Here is a 16,977-nt window from a genome sequence, read left to right on the forward strand (position 1 = left end):
TGGGGTTTCTGTTTTAAGGGCACCAGTCTCATTCATGAGGGTTCTACCCTCATGATCAATTCAACTCCCAAAGGCCCCACCTCCTAATACTGTCATTTTGGGCATTAGGCTTTAATCATATGAATTTTGGAGGGACAAACATTCAATCTATAGCATTTGGAGAAGTTGAACCACTGAAATCCATGCCCACATCCCACAGCTCTGGGCTGTGTCCTAGGAACTATGTATCCCTGTGAAGCAGTTCTGCTATTAGGAATGGAAACATTTTCACCAGAATCAAATATTTCCTAATCTAATACTCTTTCTCTTCAGATGACTTTGTTATGAGGGACACTATAGAGATTAATAGCTCAGGCACTAGATTCAGAATGTCTGACTTAACATTTTAACTTTTCATTCTTGGGCAAGGTATTGAACTTTCCCATGCATTGGTTACTTTATTTGTAAAATAATTTCACTAATAGTACACACCTACACATCTTTGAGCATTAAGTGAGTGGAAATATAGAAACTGCATAAAACATTGCCTGGCACATCATAAGCACACGATGTTATTATTTGTTATTATTATTATTTTAATACAAATATTTCACACTAGAAAAATAGCCAAGGCTAATTATTTGAAGATTATCTAGTTAAATTTATTTTTTGTGTGTGTAAGTCCTCATGTATCTCATTCATTTATTCACTCAGCAAATATTTATGGATGACTTGCTCCAGGTCAGAGACTTTTCTAGATGTCAGTCAGAGTTTCAGTCAAAACAGACAACGGTCCCTTGTCCTCATAACCTCACATTCAAAAAGAGAAGACAAACACGAATGTTAGAGAGTGATAAGAGCTAAGAAAAAATTAATTAGGGAAGTGGGTTACGAAATATTGGGAAACATTAAAACTGAAGACAGAGGAACCCAGGAGGGCTAAAGAGTTCATTGTGTTTTATAGGCACATGTTCAATTGCTTGTCTCAGAAATAAACTCAACATAACCAATTTATTTTATAGATACAGTTAATAGGAGATGGACTAATACCAAAATTCCTATTAGTCCTTCAAAGTTATCAGTTTATTTACTGAAACTGTTCTTGGGCTTATTACCTTAGTTTCTTAAGAGAATAAGGACCTAGAGTTACTAAAACATTCTGAGTGTGTGTGTATGTATACATACATGAAATATCTAAATTACATATTGATAGCTGTGTCACTATTGTTTTGAAACTCTATATAATTAAAAAAAAAACTTGTATTTTGACATACAGGCCATTAGTTTGCTCCTTGTGCTCCAGGCTAAATGTTAAATTTATTTTTTAATTAGAATAAAATCATGTGTAGATTTTAATCTAAGAGTTTTCTCAGGGTGCTTTTACCTTTACTTTGCTACTTAACCAATCCAATTTGCACCACAATCTTGTGCTCCCTGCCATAGGGAGACTTGTTGCAGGGAAGAAAGCAAAAATTGCATGTACATCACTTCCCTTATATATTTACATTCATTTATTTCTGAAGTGCTTTTATGATTTTATGTGAGGGTTTCTCCACCAGCTAGGGCTGCACACCACTGAGTAGAAGCATGCTGAGGTGGCATTTAAGCCACAGAAGGATGGCGAGGCAGTATGCCTGGGGACGTAGAACTATAAGTATTGGTTCTGGAAAGCTAAGCAGAGAACCACTAAATAGTAAGGGCCTGCTGTCCTTAAAAATGAAGATGCTAAAAACCGGAAACATTCGAAATGTCCATTATAGACACATGCATGAGTAAACAAATTATACTATATGCATACTATATGCATATAATTGCACTCAGGAGCAATTACTGATATATGTAATAACCTTGATGAAAACATACACTTGTATTATGAGTGAAAGAAGCCATATACAATAGAACACATATCCTATGATTCCAATTGTATGAAGTTCTAGAATAGGAAAAACTAATGTATTGTGATAGAAATCAGATTACTAATTGCTTGAGGAGGAGGTGGAGAGAAAAGGGCATGAACGGACTTTCTGGGGTGACGGTAGTGTTTCGCATTTTGATCGTGTTATTCTACATCATTCGTTTGTCAAGAATAATCCAATTGAATCCTTAAAATGTATGCATTTTATGTTATGTAAACTATACCACAATAGCATTAAATTTCAAAAACTAAAATCAGCGGTTGCAATGATAGACTGGAATGGAAAGGATTTTCTTCTTTTGTTTTTCTGACATACTCAAGCCTCAACAAATCAATTGAGAAAGAGCTTCCCACAGTGATGAAATGGAATTACCTACAGTTGGGTGGGGACTTATAAGTAGAATGGAAATAAATTATAGAAATGATCAGTTTGCCAACTAAGATATATACCTAGAAAATAGAATTATGTAAATAGTCTATTACAAAGATAAAATCATCATAAAATAAATTAATGGAGCCGTCCAAAGTAGTGTTTCAAAGGAGGCATATTGATTTAAAAACCTTCACATAAGAACTAACTGTGATAGCTTGTCTGTGCAACAATATCATTTAAAACAACAGTGGGTAATATGAAAAGCTCTTACATAGAAGGCAGAAGATTCCTGTGCTTATGTTCTGGTTGTGCCATTTTCAATCATGAGAAAGCCACTTTCTTTCTCAGTTTATTTATCTATTATTCTTTATAATGTTAGGGCTGTTAGGACATGGTGATTAATACATCTTAGTGACAGCACTAACTGACTATAGCATGTTATTTTATTTTTCCTTTGTCTAAAATCTTCTCTTTTGTACAGCTTATCAGCATGGACTTTGAGGTCCAATAGCCCTGAGATCAAATTCCATTCATTATCTGTAGGTCTTGGACAATTTATTTAACGTGTCTCTGCTTCTCTTTTCTCAATCTACATGTTTGTGTGCAGGAGTGGGGGGCACTTATAATCGGTCTTACTTTCTAGGATGGAAGGATATGGGTAAAGACCATGCCACAGTGCTTTCCACCATAAGCTGTATACCATAAGCAAGGTAATGCCAAAATATACTTCTTCATAAAGTGCTTCTGAAATTTTCTTATGCTTTATTTTATGGCCTGTCATGACAAGTGTACAAGTTAAACAGGTTAAATAAACATTGATTCCATTTTATGAGTAAGAAGACAGGATAAACAGTTGGTTCAGAGACTTGGCAAATACATGTTGCATATCTTGGGTGAGAAGCCAGCTTCCACCCTCATTCAATACAGTCATGTGCCACATAATGATGTTTTGGTGAACGATAGATCACATAGATGGCAGTGGTCTCTTAAAATTATAATGGAGCTGAATTTCCTGTAAGAAATGGAAGGCTATGTGATTCAGGGGGAATTTTTTTTTTTTCTCTGACAGTAGCCACATCTGAGGGGCTTGTCAATGGATTTGCTTTTACACACAGCACCTGAATTTTGGGTGCACAGATTACATCTCAATCAGTTAGTCACTGACCTGTTTCAACACAGAGGGGCCTGTTCCTTCAGCACTACATATTCAGAGAGTGCTACAGGCCTCCCAGATCTAACATTATGGTTTTCAGTGTACAATTGCCATAAATTATTTGTCGACGATCTAAGGTCCCGCACACAGACACAGGTCTACAAGAGCAACCTTAACAAACGTGAAGTGCCACTGCCACTTCAGTAAAATATTTCTGTGTTAGTGTGGAGCCAGCCCATCCCTGAACTTTGGAAGTATTTTCAGCTGGTAATGATGTAAAGCATTATATGTTTTATTTCTTCCATCAGGTCAGTGTCAGAGAGAGCCCTTTGTGCCAGATAGGGTCAATAAAACAAAAACTAATTTATAAAGTCAAAATATTGAGTCCTCAGTTCTACACCCTGACCATATTAAATGTTCTCTCTTTTTTTTTTTTATGAATGCCACAAAGTTCCTCAATCTGACCACTGCTCTAACATGCAATAGCCAAAAGCACATTGCCATGACAATCCCCCATATGTTTATCTCTTCATCTTGACTTCTTATTCCTACTGATCCTCAGGCCAGCTTTCACTCTCTCCTGACAGTTACTATTATGGTTTTCTATGCCTCACTCAGCCGATTTCTCTCAATATTTTCAATGTGCATGGAGCAGCATTGTTCTATTCCTGACTCTTCTGGAAAGAAGGAGGGGGAAGCCTTGTGAGATAGTGTTTATAAAGTCTATAGCAATGTACAGTTGTTCCAGGACTTCACATTCGCTCTCCACTCACTCACTGACTCAACCAGAGTAACGTCCAGTCCAGCAAATTTCATTCATGGTAAGTGCTCTATACAGGTGTACCATTTTTAAAATATTTTTAATACCTTTTCTATCTTTAGATATGATTAAATACACATACTTACCATTGTGTTACATTTCCCTAAAGTACTCAGTACAGTAACATGATACACAGGTTTGTAGACCAAGAGTAATAGGCTCTACCATGTAGCTTAGGTCTGTAGTAGGCTGTACCATGTAGATTCATGTAAGTACACTCTATGATGTTCAAACAATGACAAAATCACCCAACAATGCATTTCTCAGAACATATCTCATCCTTCAGTGAAGCATGACTATACCTGTTCCATATGATGTTCTACTCCCCACCCTGGTACTGCTTTGGGAAATATGTAGTATAAAAGCAGAGAAGAGGACTATGCACTCATTTTTATGGAACTGAAGGTAATTTAGGGAGGTAAAATACAAACATTGAAGAGAATTATAGTGAGAATAAATGAGGGCATAGATAAAAGTGCTGTATGATAACAGAAGACAGTCTAATATAACCTGGAGCAATCATGGAAGGCGGTATAGGCTGGCAAGACACACTTTGTAGCTGCAAGAGAAATCTTTTTGGGGTTGGTACTAAAGGAGAGAAGGTAGCTAACTTGTTGAGACATTTTTGTGTTCTAGGTACTGAGATAGGTCCTTTCACCCACTTAACAATCTTGGAAAATTGTTACTAGTGGCCCAATTTTAAAGATCAGAAATTGAAGCACAGAGTGGGTATCTTTCTCAGTAGCAGAGCCCATGAATATACAGTGTAATTAGAAAAAAAAAAAATTTTCAAAAAATATTTTTTTGCTCATATCAAAGGGTGTTTGGTTGGGATCAGCAGGAAGTAAGTTTTGAGTGATAGATTGGGTTAAGCATATGATAATTTACAACAGTCAGCTCAGTAAGGAATTTAAACTGATGAGGCAGGCAATAGGGTGCCAGTGTAGCTTCTTGAGTAAGAGAGTCATCTGAATATGCCCCTAAAGTAGCTATTTTGTATTGAGAGTTTATCGATAACTAGACCCTGGGATAAGTACTTGATCTACATTGGTTCTATAAGTGAAAACTTTTGAAAATATTGATATTCAGGCTTACTCCAGATTATTGAATCAGAATGTCCAAGGGGGAATGCACACATAAAAATAAACCTAGGTATTTTTGATGTATGTCTTATATTGAATATCACTGTTGAACGTCCTAATCTATTATCTCTCTGAGATCTCCACGTACCATAATATTGTCAATTTATTAGGACGTGCTCCTTGAGGTATTTTTGGTCCCATATGAACCAGAACCTAGGCCATGAGTGGCCTAGGTATCGAGACCAAGAGATAAGATAGGAGGACCTAGGAGTTAAGGTTGGCTGGGAAAAGAAGCTGCAGTGGTTGTAAGCTGGAGAGGAGTAGCAAAGAGCTTGTCTAGACTAGCAGGCAGCCAGGAAGTGTGTAGTCTTCATGCATCAGATTTATATACCAACGGAATTATGAAAATACTGACCTATGGAATCTATACAAGGTGGAAAACTGATCATATTGGGACCAAATCTTTGAAGAGGGATGAAAAGCTCTTGAATCCAGTGTGTCATCTACCAGCGGAAGTAGAAGGAATTCTCCAAGTATAGCCCCCAACGTCTTCTACTCAAAATAGGAACTATACCACAGAGGAAGTTTATAAACACACTAAAAACATAAGAATATATCAGCAGAAACAAGAAACTACAACTAGATGTTCTCAAGGATAAGCAAATGTTGGACTAAACAAATATAGAATATAGAATGGCAGTGTGTGAAGAGTTCGAATAAAGGAAGCAAAAGGCAATTATTTTATAATAAGGAATAATCAGAGCAATTTAATAAAGGGAGTATGTCAGTTGCAATTAATAGTGGCTAGGTTAAAAGGAAAACGTAAAGTTTGTGATAGCATAAGTGATCTGGAGAATATTTTCAAACAATTTATCTAGAATGCAATAAATAGAGATGATTAGCTGGTAAATTTGAAAGAGGGATTCAGAGATATGAAGAATGGAATGAGAAGTTATAAGATATACCTGACTAAAATTCTAGAAAGACATAATTGAGAAAATGAAAGAGAGAACAATATTACAGAAAATTTTCCAGAGCTGGGAAAAATATGAGTTCACTGAATTAGGAAACACAATGAAACTCAAAGAAGATAAATCCAAAGAATAACTGCTTTATAGCAGCCCTGTGAGTGAGGCATTGTTATGAAATGAATTGTGATCCACACACACAAAAAATACACGTTTAAGTCCTAACCCACCGTAACTCAATATGTACCCTTATTTAGAAAAAAAGGCCCTTGCAAATGCAATTAGTTAAGATGAGGTTGTATTGGAGTAGAGTGGTCTCTTTTCCATTATAACCACTGTTCTTATAAAAATAAAAGAGACTGTGGAATAGAGACAGAGAATAACATGAAAACATTGGGGCCAAATCCTTGAGGAGAGATGAAAGCCACACAGAAGGAAGGCAGCAATATGATGATGAAAGTGGAGAATGGAGTTACACAACTGTAAACCCAAGAATGTCATAGATTGCCAGGAGCAGCCAGAAGCTGGCAGAAAGAGTATGGCTCTGCTGACATCTGGATTTCAAACTTCTAAACTCCAGAACTACAATAGAATACATTTCTGTTTTAAGCCTCCCAGTTTGTGATATTTTATTACAGCAACCTTGGAAAAGGAATGTAGGCGTTGTTGGTTTTATTTTCAGATTAGAAAACAGTCTCAGAGAAATGAACTACTTGGTCAAGTGAGTGAAGAGCAATCTCAGCCTCACAGATTTATAATCTTATAGTAGGACAGAAACCATATGGATTAGAGCAGAAGTCAAAAATTGGTGACCTGCAGTCTCCAACATTAGTAAAGATGTGTTTTCTTTGACCCTCAGCTATAATTTTCTTTTGGCATTGATTGTTTATCAGAAGTAAAAATTATGAGATTTCAAATGAAATTATGGGTTATAATCTTTTGCCTGAATTTCCATATAACAGTTATCTGAAACAGTCCATAATGCTACATTCCTGCATTCACTTGTTCTCCCATTTTCCCTGTCCCCACATAACCTGATTAACTTATTTTTCTTGCCAAGTCTATAGAGTGTGTTTACATTGTCACCTCCGCTGGGGAGATTAAAGGCCAGCCTTTGGACTCAAACATTCTTAATAATATCAACACTTTACACTGGTATAATTATTGATGTGATAGGTATCCAACTCAAAAGTCAATTTCCCTACCTTTAAACCACCTGTATTGGAGAAGTTTTTAGATTTAATTTAATACTTGAAAACCAATATAACCTATTGAAAAGTGGACATCCAGTAATGTTAATTACCTTAATATAATTCATCAAGTTACTGTGACACTAGTAGAATATGAGAAGTACCATAAAAGAATCATTTTTATAAGAGAAAAACAGCATATTTTTTCAAGGAGTCTAATAGTAAAAATTACATCCATTTCAAGAGTAGAGGGAGAGTGGAGTGACATGCAGATTATATTGATTAAAAAAGAAATGAAATTTAAGGCATAAATAAGTTTAATAAGCAATGTAGTGTGTGATGTTAATTTGTACTATGAATCTGAGGAATCGTTATTATCACATGCCACGGTCCTATAGCCCACCTGATTTAAGTAATACTATGGTGGTAGTTTCTTGCATGTGGCCAATGTCCCACACCAAGCCACTGTCCCTTGGGTTCTTTCTGCTTTACTGCCTTGAGATGTTCACCAAATTACTGAGGGCTGCTCAGTTGTGAGCATGTATAACCAGGAATTTGGATGCAGGTAGGGGTCCTCCTCCGGGAGCAAGCTTCAACCAATGGAAGGCAGTAAGTAGTCAGTTGATAAATACCCTCCCCTCCCTGCCAATTACTCATCTTCTAGTAAGGTAGATTCTACATGATTTCAGAGGATCTTCCAGGAAGATTAAAATTTGGTTGCTAAGAACAGTAATGAATTTATTAAAGCAATTTTTGGGTGTGATTTTCTCCCTTTCATCTTCCTTTCCCACTCCCTTACTACGGCTTCCTGGGAACCTCTTCCAAATAAGCTACCTGCATCAAGTCCCCTAACTGTCTCTGTTTTCAGGAGCGTCTAAATTGAGACAATTGAGATCATCATCACCATCATTGTCAAAATCATTATCATCTTTATTGAGCACTTTCTTTGTGGAAAGTGCTATTAATTTCCTATATATATTACCTCATGTAATGCTTACTACGCTATAAGTAGTATTAACTCTCTTCACAGATTAAAATCTATAGCTAAGATTAATTACACATATAATTACACACATAATAACAAGGATAAGGCAAAGGTAGATCTGAAAACATATCTAGGTTAGTTTAATTCCCAAAGTCCATTTTTAAACAGAATACTAGATTCCTTTATTTTTAATAACATGCATTTTAGTACAACCTTCCTACCTTACTTTTTAAAGTCTAAATCTATGTTCCTAATATGTCTTATCAGACTTATTCCCCCACTGTTCTTCACAATATTCATTAACTAACTTGAGGCAAAACAAGCTGCTAAATAATCCCTAAAGTAGTTGTCTTGTCTGAATAGTCAGAATATAAGCTTTTTGTTTTTTTGAGTTTTGTTTTTGTCTGAGGGATCTCTCCATATTTCTCTGCGATTCTTCTATTACTCCTGGAATAGATCATTAAATGACAAGTAAACTGCCTATGGCAGGGATATGTAGGCTTATTTTCTATGAATAATCAGAATCTAAAATAACACAGAGAGAAATACATAAAATAATATGCAAAAATCACTGTAGAAACTATGACACTCATTTCAGCTATATAAGCTTCTTAGAGGTCTGCATATTGCATGGCCCCTTGTTCCTTTCATTTGGGAATTTACTGAAGTCTTGATATTGGTGATATCAATTCATAAAACCTGTCTAGAAAACTACTTCACTGAGATTAAAGGAAAGAGAGCAACAACAATAACAATTTTCACCTTGGGTTTTGCTAATTGAATCATCTGGGCCCCATAAAGAAATAATATCAGATATTCTAGTGATTTCTTCATTCACACATGCTTTTTCACGGAGCAGATTGTTTTTATTGCTGCCTGGCCACTGAAAAGAACCAAGAAAATTATGATGTAATCAATTTTCTATTTTCTTAATTGATCATAGTATTCTTTTTTCCCATTATTATCTTTCTACTGTTTCTACTACTTTCTCTCTCTCTCTTTTTCTCTCTCTCTCAGTCAGCATCTGATAAACAGTGTTGTGTGATTTTGTCACATGAGTATGTATGAATAAATAACTATTTGCAAATATTGCCCTTTTCATTACAGAAAATATCCTTGCTTTAGTTTTTTTTTGAACTACTATCAAGAGAACATAAGAGAAAAAATCAGCATTAAATGCGCTCATCACCATATTGGTGGTCCATTAAGACCCAACTTACCATGAATTGCATCTTCTACTATAGTCATTTATGTAAGTTGTCAACAACATCTATTATGATACCATAAAGTCTTTACGATATCTCCAGAAACCAGTTAAGAAGCCATAATACCCTAGGGAAATGCAAAACCGAGAATAGCTGCACTGAAACGGTTAAGGAAAGCCGTTGCATTTCATCTGTGATAGTCTTTCCCCCAAGCTGCCACAGCTTGTAATGATTGAAAGAAAACACCTAACTTGCAGAAAAGAATGAAACAGAAATTCTGCAATTGAAGAATATAATAACTGAATTGAAAAAAAAATACTAGAAGGGTTCGACATTAGTTTTGATGAAACAAGACAAAATCAGAAAATTCAAAGTTAAGTTTTTTTCAAATCATCGAGTCACAGGAGCAAATAGAAAAAAGAATGAAGAAAAATGAAGAAAGCCTAAGAAACTGATGGGAAAACATCAAACATATCAATATGCACATTATGGGAGTCCCAAGAGAAGAGAAAGAAAGGGCAAAGAGTTTATTTGAAGAAATAATGGCTGTTGCTGTCCAACAGGAATTGCAAAGCCCTACAGCCCCTAGATGGCTCTAAAGTTTTCACCAAAGTGGGATATTCAAGCTATGGTAATCTTCTCATAAATTACATGACTGGACAGGTTTTTAGCATCTTGATTTGGTTATTTATAAGTTTATATTGTACATAGAGTTAAGAAAAATTATTTGTGGTATCTACAATGTGGTTTATAATTCTTATTACCTGTACAGTCTATTTTTTACTCAATATCATGATTCTGTGTCTCTGTGAACAAAAGTAATAAAATTATTATGTTTACATGCAAAATTTATTATTTATTTACTCAGTGGCAAGCACTGGGCTTAGTCCTTTCCAAGTTCACTGAGTTCTCTCAGGTTCTCCGTGTGGATGGTGCTATTAATCTCATTTTATAAATGAGGAAACTGAGCTGGAGAAAGGTTAAGGATTTTTCAAAATGACCCTAGAGCTTATAACAGACCTGTCTTGACCTTATACTTGTGCTCTTGATTACTGAGCACACTGCTAGATCATCCTCAAAATGTGGTTTTTCTAAGACATTGTGTTTTTTCAAAGAAACTGTTTACATATGGAAATGGAGCCCTGATCCCAATCTCCTGTATCTTATAGATAAATACAAACTCTGTCAGTGGCATATACCTCTTCAATGGAGAAAAGCATTAAAAACTGTTACTTACTGTATTTGGTATCAATCCACAATGATTTTTTTACAACAACTTATGATTGACAAATTCAATAGGAAAAGAACCACATTAAGTTTTATTTTAACTTTATGAAAAGCTCATCAAAAATGCCCAAACCTGAAAAATCCAGTAAATATTTTGGTTTTAGTTCCTGGCACCCAAGCCCTTGCTACAACCTATGCTAAAAATTTTAGAAATTAGCATGAAATGGCAAATTATAAACACTCTCAAGACTTCTCAAAGGTAATACTTTGTTATTTATTACTATATACACTAGGAAAACACAGCCTAGGCAAAATGAATGGCTATTTCCCTGCTCTGAAGGTTGCAGAGCCATGATGTACCATCATGCTATGGTTACTTCACAAACCATCATTCCTTAGGCAGCAAGCCACATCTTGTCCCACCCTTCGCATTTGGACTTGAAAGACTATATTTACTATCAGGACTTTCATGAACATTTTTTGAGGAAGCTTGGTTTCTGGCAATGGAATATCTGACCATGGATTTTCTCTAGTGTTCTCCCAGCAAGGAATGTTTGTTTATTACCTCGGGTAATTATTATAGATCTGGCTCTCAAAAACTAGCAAAAAGAGGAGTTCATTACAAAGAGGCAATACTATTTAAGACTCTGACTGAGAGCCTCATTTGTTTCCCAACATAGCAGAACATAGGGATTGAAAGCACCAAAGTGGGCTGTTACAGGATTGCAAGGGAACTGAAGAAAAAGCAAAGGGAGAAGGAGAGACATATCTGATTAAATTACATTCATCCATGGCCTTTGATGTTATTGATGGATTATCATTGGTTGGAATGGGGAGGGGGAGAATAAGAAATAAACATTGTAACAGAATGAGAGATTTGTTAAAAATAGATGACCACTGGAGACATTGATTGGCTTTGACAGAAGCAGTCTCTTTTTCTCCCGCAATAATTAACAACTTGCCTTACTGAAGTGGCTTTGGGAAGTGCTGGTATTCTAATAATTGTAATCTACCAGAAAGCCATCTTCACTCTGTGGAAGGAGCAAAGGGTAATAAGAAAGGACCAGTTCAGATACTAGAACCTAGATCTGTGTCCTTAAGAGGACTGGTGATTGAGAGGATAGCCCTTAGAGAGCAGTCACAGACTAGCGCATTTAAGTGAACAATGTTACACAAGATAAGAAGCAAAGGAATTGATTATAAAAAAAGAATTCAGAATGTGTAATTTGATGCAAATGCAATTAATTCATGCACACTTAATTTTTTACTCAGTTTGCTCCCTGACAATTCCACCATCACTGTATATCCTGGAAAGAACATTCATAGAAAGATGAGGGACTAGCTGGGAGGTAGGTAGAAAAAGAGCTTATGTCTTGTTTTTCAATACGTACATGGGTTTCTAGGGCTCCAGGAGGAATGAATTGTACATGTGCTCAAAGGATTCAGATTGAAGACATCTAGACTGTTTGAATGAACTCCAACAAATGAACTGTTACCTACATAGGACTGGAGATGAGCTATAATCAGCAGAGGGAACTAAGAAAAAACACACAGGCATAGAAACAAGAGAACATGCACTAAGGCCTCACGTATTAGAATGGGGTCTGAGGCTGAATGATAGGAAGCTTATTCTAAACTGACTAAACAAATGAAGATAACAGATACTGGGCTCAAGATACGGGGACTACTTGGACTTTAGGTTGAATTATTGGATCTTACCTTAGAGCAACCTCAATTTCCATGCGTGTTTGAGGTCTTTTCCATGGAGATGCATAATACATTTCTGGCAGGCCTAGCATCCATTCCTAATAACAAGGTCAATCAAGATTCGAGCCTTATCCATGACTGTGTCATTTTAATCTGTCACTTTGTTCATCTACTGGGTAATCACTCTGTTCTCTAATAGGTCATCCAGCAAGCCATTCATTGTACCTTCACTCACCGAATGGATAAACAGCCTTCTCTTCTGAATCAAGACTTTGTCTATTGGAAGCACAATGATTTCTTAAGTAATGGACACAGCCCAATTTTCCTCTCAATTCATCAACAAGAAAGCTATCATTTTGATCTTTCTCAACCAAACTTTTCTTTACATGAGGTTAAGTAGTTTGAGGAATGATCTAATACCTTTGAACCTTGAGACATCTACTCCATATAATTCTTTTTGATTCTAATATTATCCTCATATAGTCACTGAGTGAACTTGGAGACTTGATTTCATGATTTTTTTCCTGAAAAGCAAAGGTCATTCTGCTATGACACACTCCAATTTTTCTTAAACTCTGAAGAGGTTTGACAAGCTGTTTCCTTTGGGAGAAACAGCTTCTAATATCCATCCTGTTCCCATTCTCATCCTTGGGTGATTCATGGCTTGAAATTCAGATAAGACTAGCAAAATAATAGCAGGATACCAATAGAGTCCCAGATTCTTCCTGGCCTTTACTTTTTATTCCAAAAATGCTGTAGTAAGATGGCTGAGCTCTTGCCTTTCTCCTCCCATTCCCCCTCTACCTCAAGGCTGTTCACTTAAACTTCACCAAGCTTAATAAGAAAGACAGCCCTTTCTCAAACTATCTCTCCTCTTAGGCTGGGAAAGACTCAGCAGCCATAGCTCCTCACACTCACCTTTGATGGGCAGTTGAAAAAGCAAGTAAATTGGCTGTCTTTTTATGTAGGGCATGTGCAGAGATTGCAAAATAATAATTACAGCTACCTATGTGTGTTTATAATTATTACTTCCTAATAAGCTTTTAATTATTTCTATTTCCCAAGATGTTTTCAAGACATTGAACCTTCGGTTGTAGAAGGAATTGTTCCCATAAAATATTTGCTTCACTATTCTTTGGGGAGTGAGAAGTGGGAGTGTAAAAGAAATTAGAAAGCACATACAGAGTTAAATATGTGAAATAAAGAAAAGGAGGGCTGGAGGAGGTAGATAAAGGGGGCCAAATCTATAGTGACAGAAGGAGAATTGACTTTGGGTAGTGAACACACGATGCAATATACATATAATTTATTGTTGCATTATACACTAAAAACCTATATAATTTTATTAAACAATGTACCCCCAATAAAGTTAATAGCAAGTAAATAAAAAAATAAGTAGATAGGTAAGTAAGTAAATAAATAAATGCAATAAATGACCTTCAATTTACTGAGGTTTAAAAAGAAAGGTAAACCACAGTATAGGATGTTTGCTGCCTAAATCAAATACTAAGACTTTTTTTTTCAATTGTGGTGAAATGCACATAACACAAAATTTACCATCTTAACAATTTTTAAGTGGCCAGTTCAATGGTATTATGTATATTTACATCACCACCATACATCTCCAGACCCTTTTCATCTGAAACTGAAATTATACCCATTAGATAATAACTCCTCATTTCCTCTTCTACCAGCCCCTTGCATCCACCATTTTGCTTTCTGTCTCTATGAATTGACTATGTTAGCTAGTTTATAAAATGAAATCATACAGTATTTGTCTCTTTGTGACTAACATTTCACTCAATATGATGTCTTCAAGGTCTGTCCATGTTGTAGAATGTGTCACAATTCTTTTCCTTTTTAAGGCTGAATGGTATTGCTGTAAGTACACATACACACCCATTTTGTTTATTTATTCATTTATTAATGGGCACTTGGATTGTTCTACCTTTCGGCTACTGTGAAAAATGCTGCGTGAACGTGGATATACAAATATCTCTTCAAGACTCTGTTTTAATTTTGTGGATGTATGTACCCTGAAGTGGAATTGCCAGATTATAGGGTAATTCTGCTTTTAATTTTTTGAGGAACTGGTTACACTGTTTTCTATAGCTGCTGCACGATTTTACATTCCCACCAACAGTGCACAATGGTTCCAATTTCTTCACATTCCATCAATGACTGTTATTTTCTGTGTTTTTTTTTTGTTGTTGTTGTTGTTCATTTCGATGGTACCCATCCTAATGTGTGTAAGGTGGACTGAAACATCTTGACTCTTTTCCATTACGCTTTACCCAATCTGGGCCATCTCCAGCTACAGGAATGGTTTGTGTCCCTGTGAAGCAGTTTTTCTTTTAGAATGAAACTTTTGTTTTGTTTTGTTTTAATCTAAGGCTCTTCTTCTTCAGATGGCTTTCTTTTAAGGAATGCTGCATGGTAGAGACAGAGAATGCAGATTCTGAATCAAGAATGGTCGAACTAACATTTTAATTGCTGATCTTAGGCAAGGAATTTAACTATGCCTTTGTTTCCCCACCTGCCAAATGGGTTCCATGGTTATCTTGCATTGTAGTATTATTCTATCTCTTTAATGAATATTTACCAAGTTATTAAAATAGTATCTGGCATAGAGAAAGCACTCAATAAATATCATTGTGTGTTTCCGTACAACAAATCCTCTTCATCTTAATAATTAATTCAACACAAATATTCAACATAAATATTTACTAAGGACCAATTCTACATACCAGACACCATTATAGATGCTGAGGATATAATAATGACCAAAACAGACAAAAATCCCTGCCCTAATAGAATTTATTTTATAATGAAAGAGACACAAATACTCATTAAATGCATACAAAATACTTTGTTTCAAGAGTAATACATGCAAAGAGAAGAAAATAAAAATGGGTGACAAAATCTTTGGGGGCATTGAATTATAGATTGAGGGTTCATAGAAGACTGCAATGAGAAATTTACTGTTCTTTTAACACATATTTATATATCTCAGAAGTAAACTCCACGTGGCTAACTGGTTAACCAACACATTTGTCTAAAACTCGAGTAAAATCTAGACATAAAATGCAGATATTAGTCCTCAATACTTATCAATGTTTCAGTGATTAAAAGAGAAAAGTTCTCAGAAGACTTGAGGTATCACATTTTTTGCTAATAACTTATATGTTTGACATAATTTGAGTATATTAGAATCTGGGCTAGTTGCCACTGTTTAAGTGACCACGAGCCAAGAAATGTCCCAAATGAGTGAGGCAGGTTGGAGTGGAGAAAGGTCTGCCCACCTAATGAAGCTAGTCTTCTTTGAAGGACTAGGGCTCCTCAGACCCAACTGATTTTACCCAAGAGAACAAAGATGCAGTTTACTCTAATTTACATTTGTTTGTACTATACCTCTCATTAAAATTTTTTATTCTGCTGATTTACTATTGCTTTATAACACTGTGCAGATTAAAGAAAGCTTACCTGTGGTTCACATTTGATCTGCAGGCCACATATTTGTCTTCTGTGTTCTTGGTAAAGCATTGCATTTATTTTCTTGGGAATAGAACACTTAGTCTTTGCAATGTGTAGTACAAAATTTTGTATATTTTAATTTATGGTTTTCTTAAAATATTTTTTACTTTCTCTTCCTATTTCTCCAATCAAGCTTGTAGTAGACCCTATTTCCTATTGCCATAGGGAATAATTTTGGCAAGGCAGAAATTAGAAATGACCAGAAAGACACCGGGATCTGGAGAAAGAGAAAGACAAGGCACAAAAAGAATGGGAATGTTGCCATGGAAAACAGAGAAAACTGTCCTCAAAATAAGGGAGTTTTCTTCTCATGGACTGGGAGAAGAGGTAGAGGAGTTTGAGTTTCCCAGTCAGCCAGAATAGCATGCTACTTTGTGGTACCTCCCTGAGGTAGTGTCCTGACCACAATCAACAGCCAAATCATACCTCTAAGAAGCAAAACTCTAGATACCAAGATTCCCAAACTCACCCTTTATCCTAAGTATTCTGGAAGCCCAGGAGAGAGCTATTAGATATGAGAGTCCATTGCTGGCTTTATAAATGAAAATATCATTTGAATGGAAAAGATAGGATTTTTTTCCTCATTTTACTAAAGACCACTCAAGAATACATAAATCTGGTAAGACTCCAAGAAGAGGATGAGGCTCCTATAATAACTAAAATTGGATCTATTCACCACTCTATCTGGATAGAGTCTTGGATTCAGAATATAATTTTGATTAAGATATAATGGTTATAAAATAAACGAATGATTGACTGATAAGTAATGTTTTAAATGGCAAGTAAGGAATTGAAAATTTAAATCAGACCCATGTTCGATTTCTGGAACTTTGTTTGCC

The 16,977-nt window shown here is 35.7% G+C and overlaps 1 protein-coding gene across 1 annotated transcript; it reads right to left on the bottom strand.

The window, feature by feature from the left end:
* Window positions 1-12,689: 12,689 nt before the first annotated feature.
* Window positions 12,690-13,577, bottom strand: LOC120599678 (caspase recruitment domain-containing protein 18-like). The gene is given in 2 exon segments (XM_039858772.1): window positions 12,690-12,880; window positions 13,523-13,577. Coding segments are annotated over 2 exon segments (246 nt in total).
* Between the last annotated feature and the right edge of the window lie 3,400 nt (window positions 13,578-16,977).

This window comes from Pteropus medius, unplaced genomic scaffold, assembly GCF_902729225.1.
Source record: "Pteropus medius unplaced genomic scaffold, Ma_sr-lr_union100, whole genome shotgun sequence".
Taxonomy (NCBI): Eukaryota; Metazoa; Chordata; class Mammalia; order Chiroptera; family Pteropodidae; genus Pteropus; species Pteropus medius.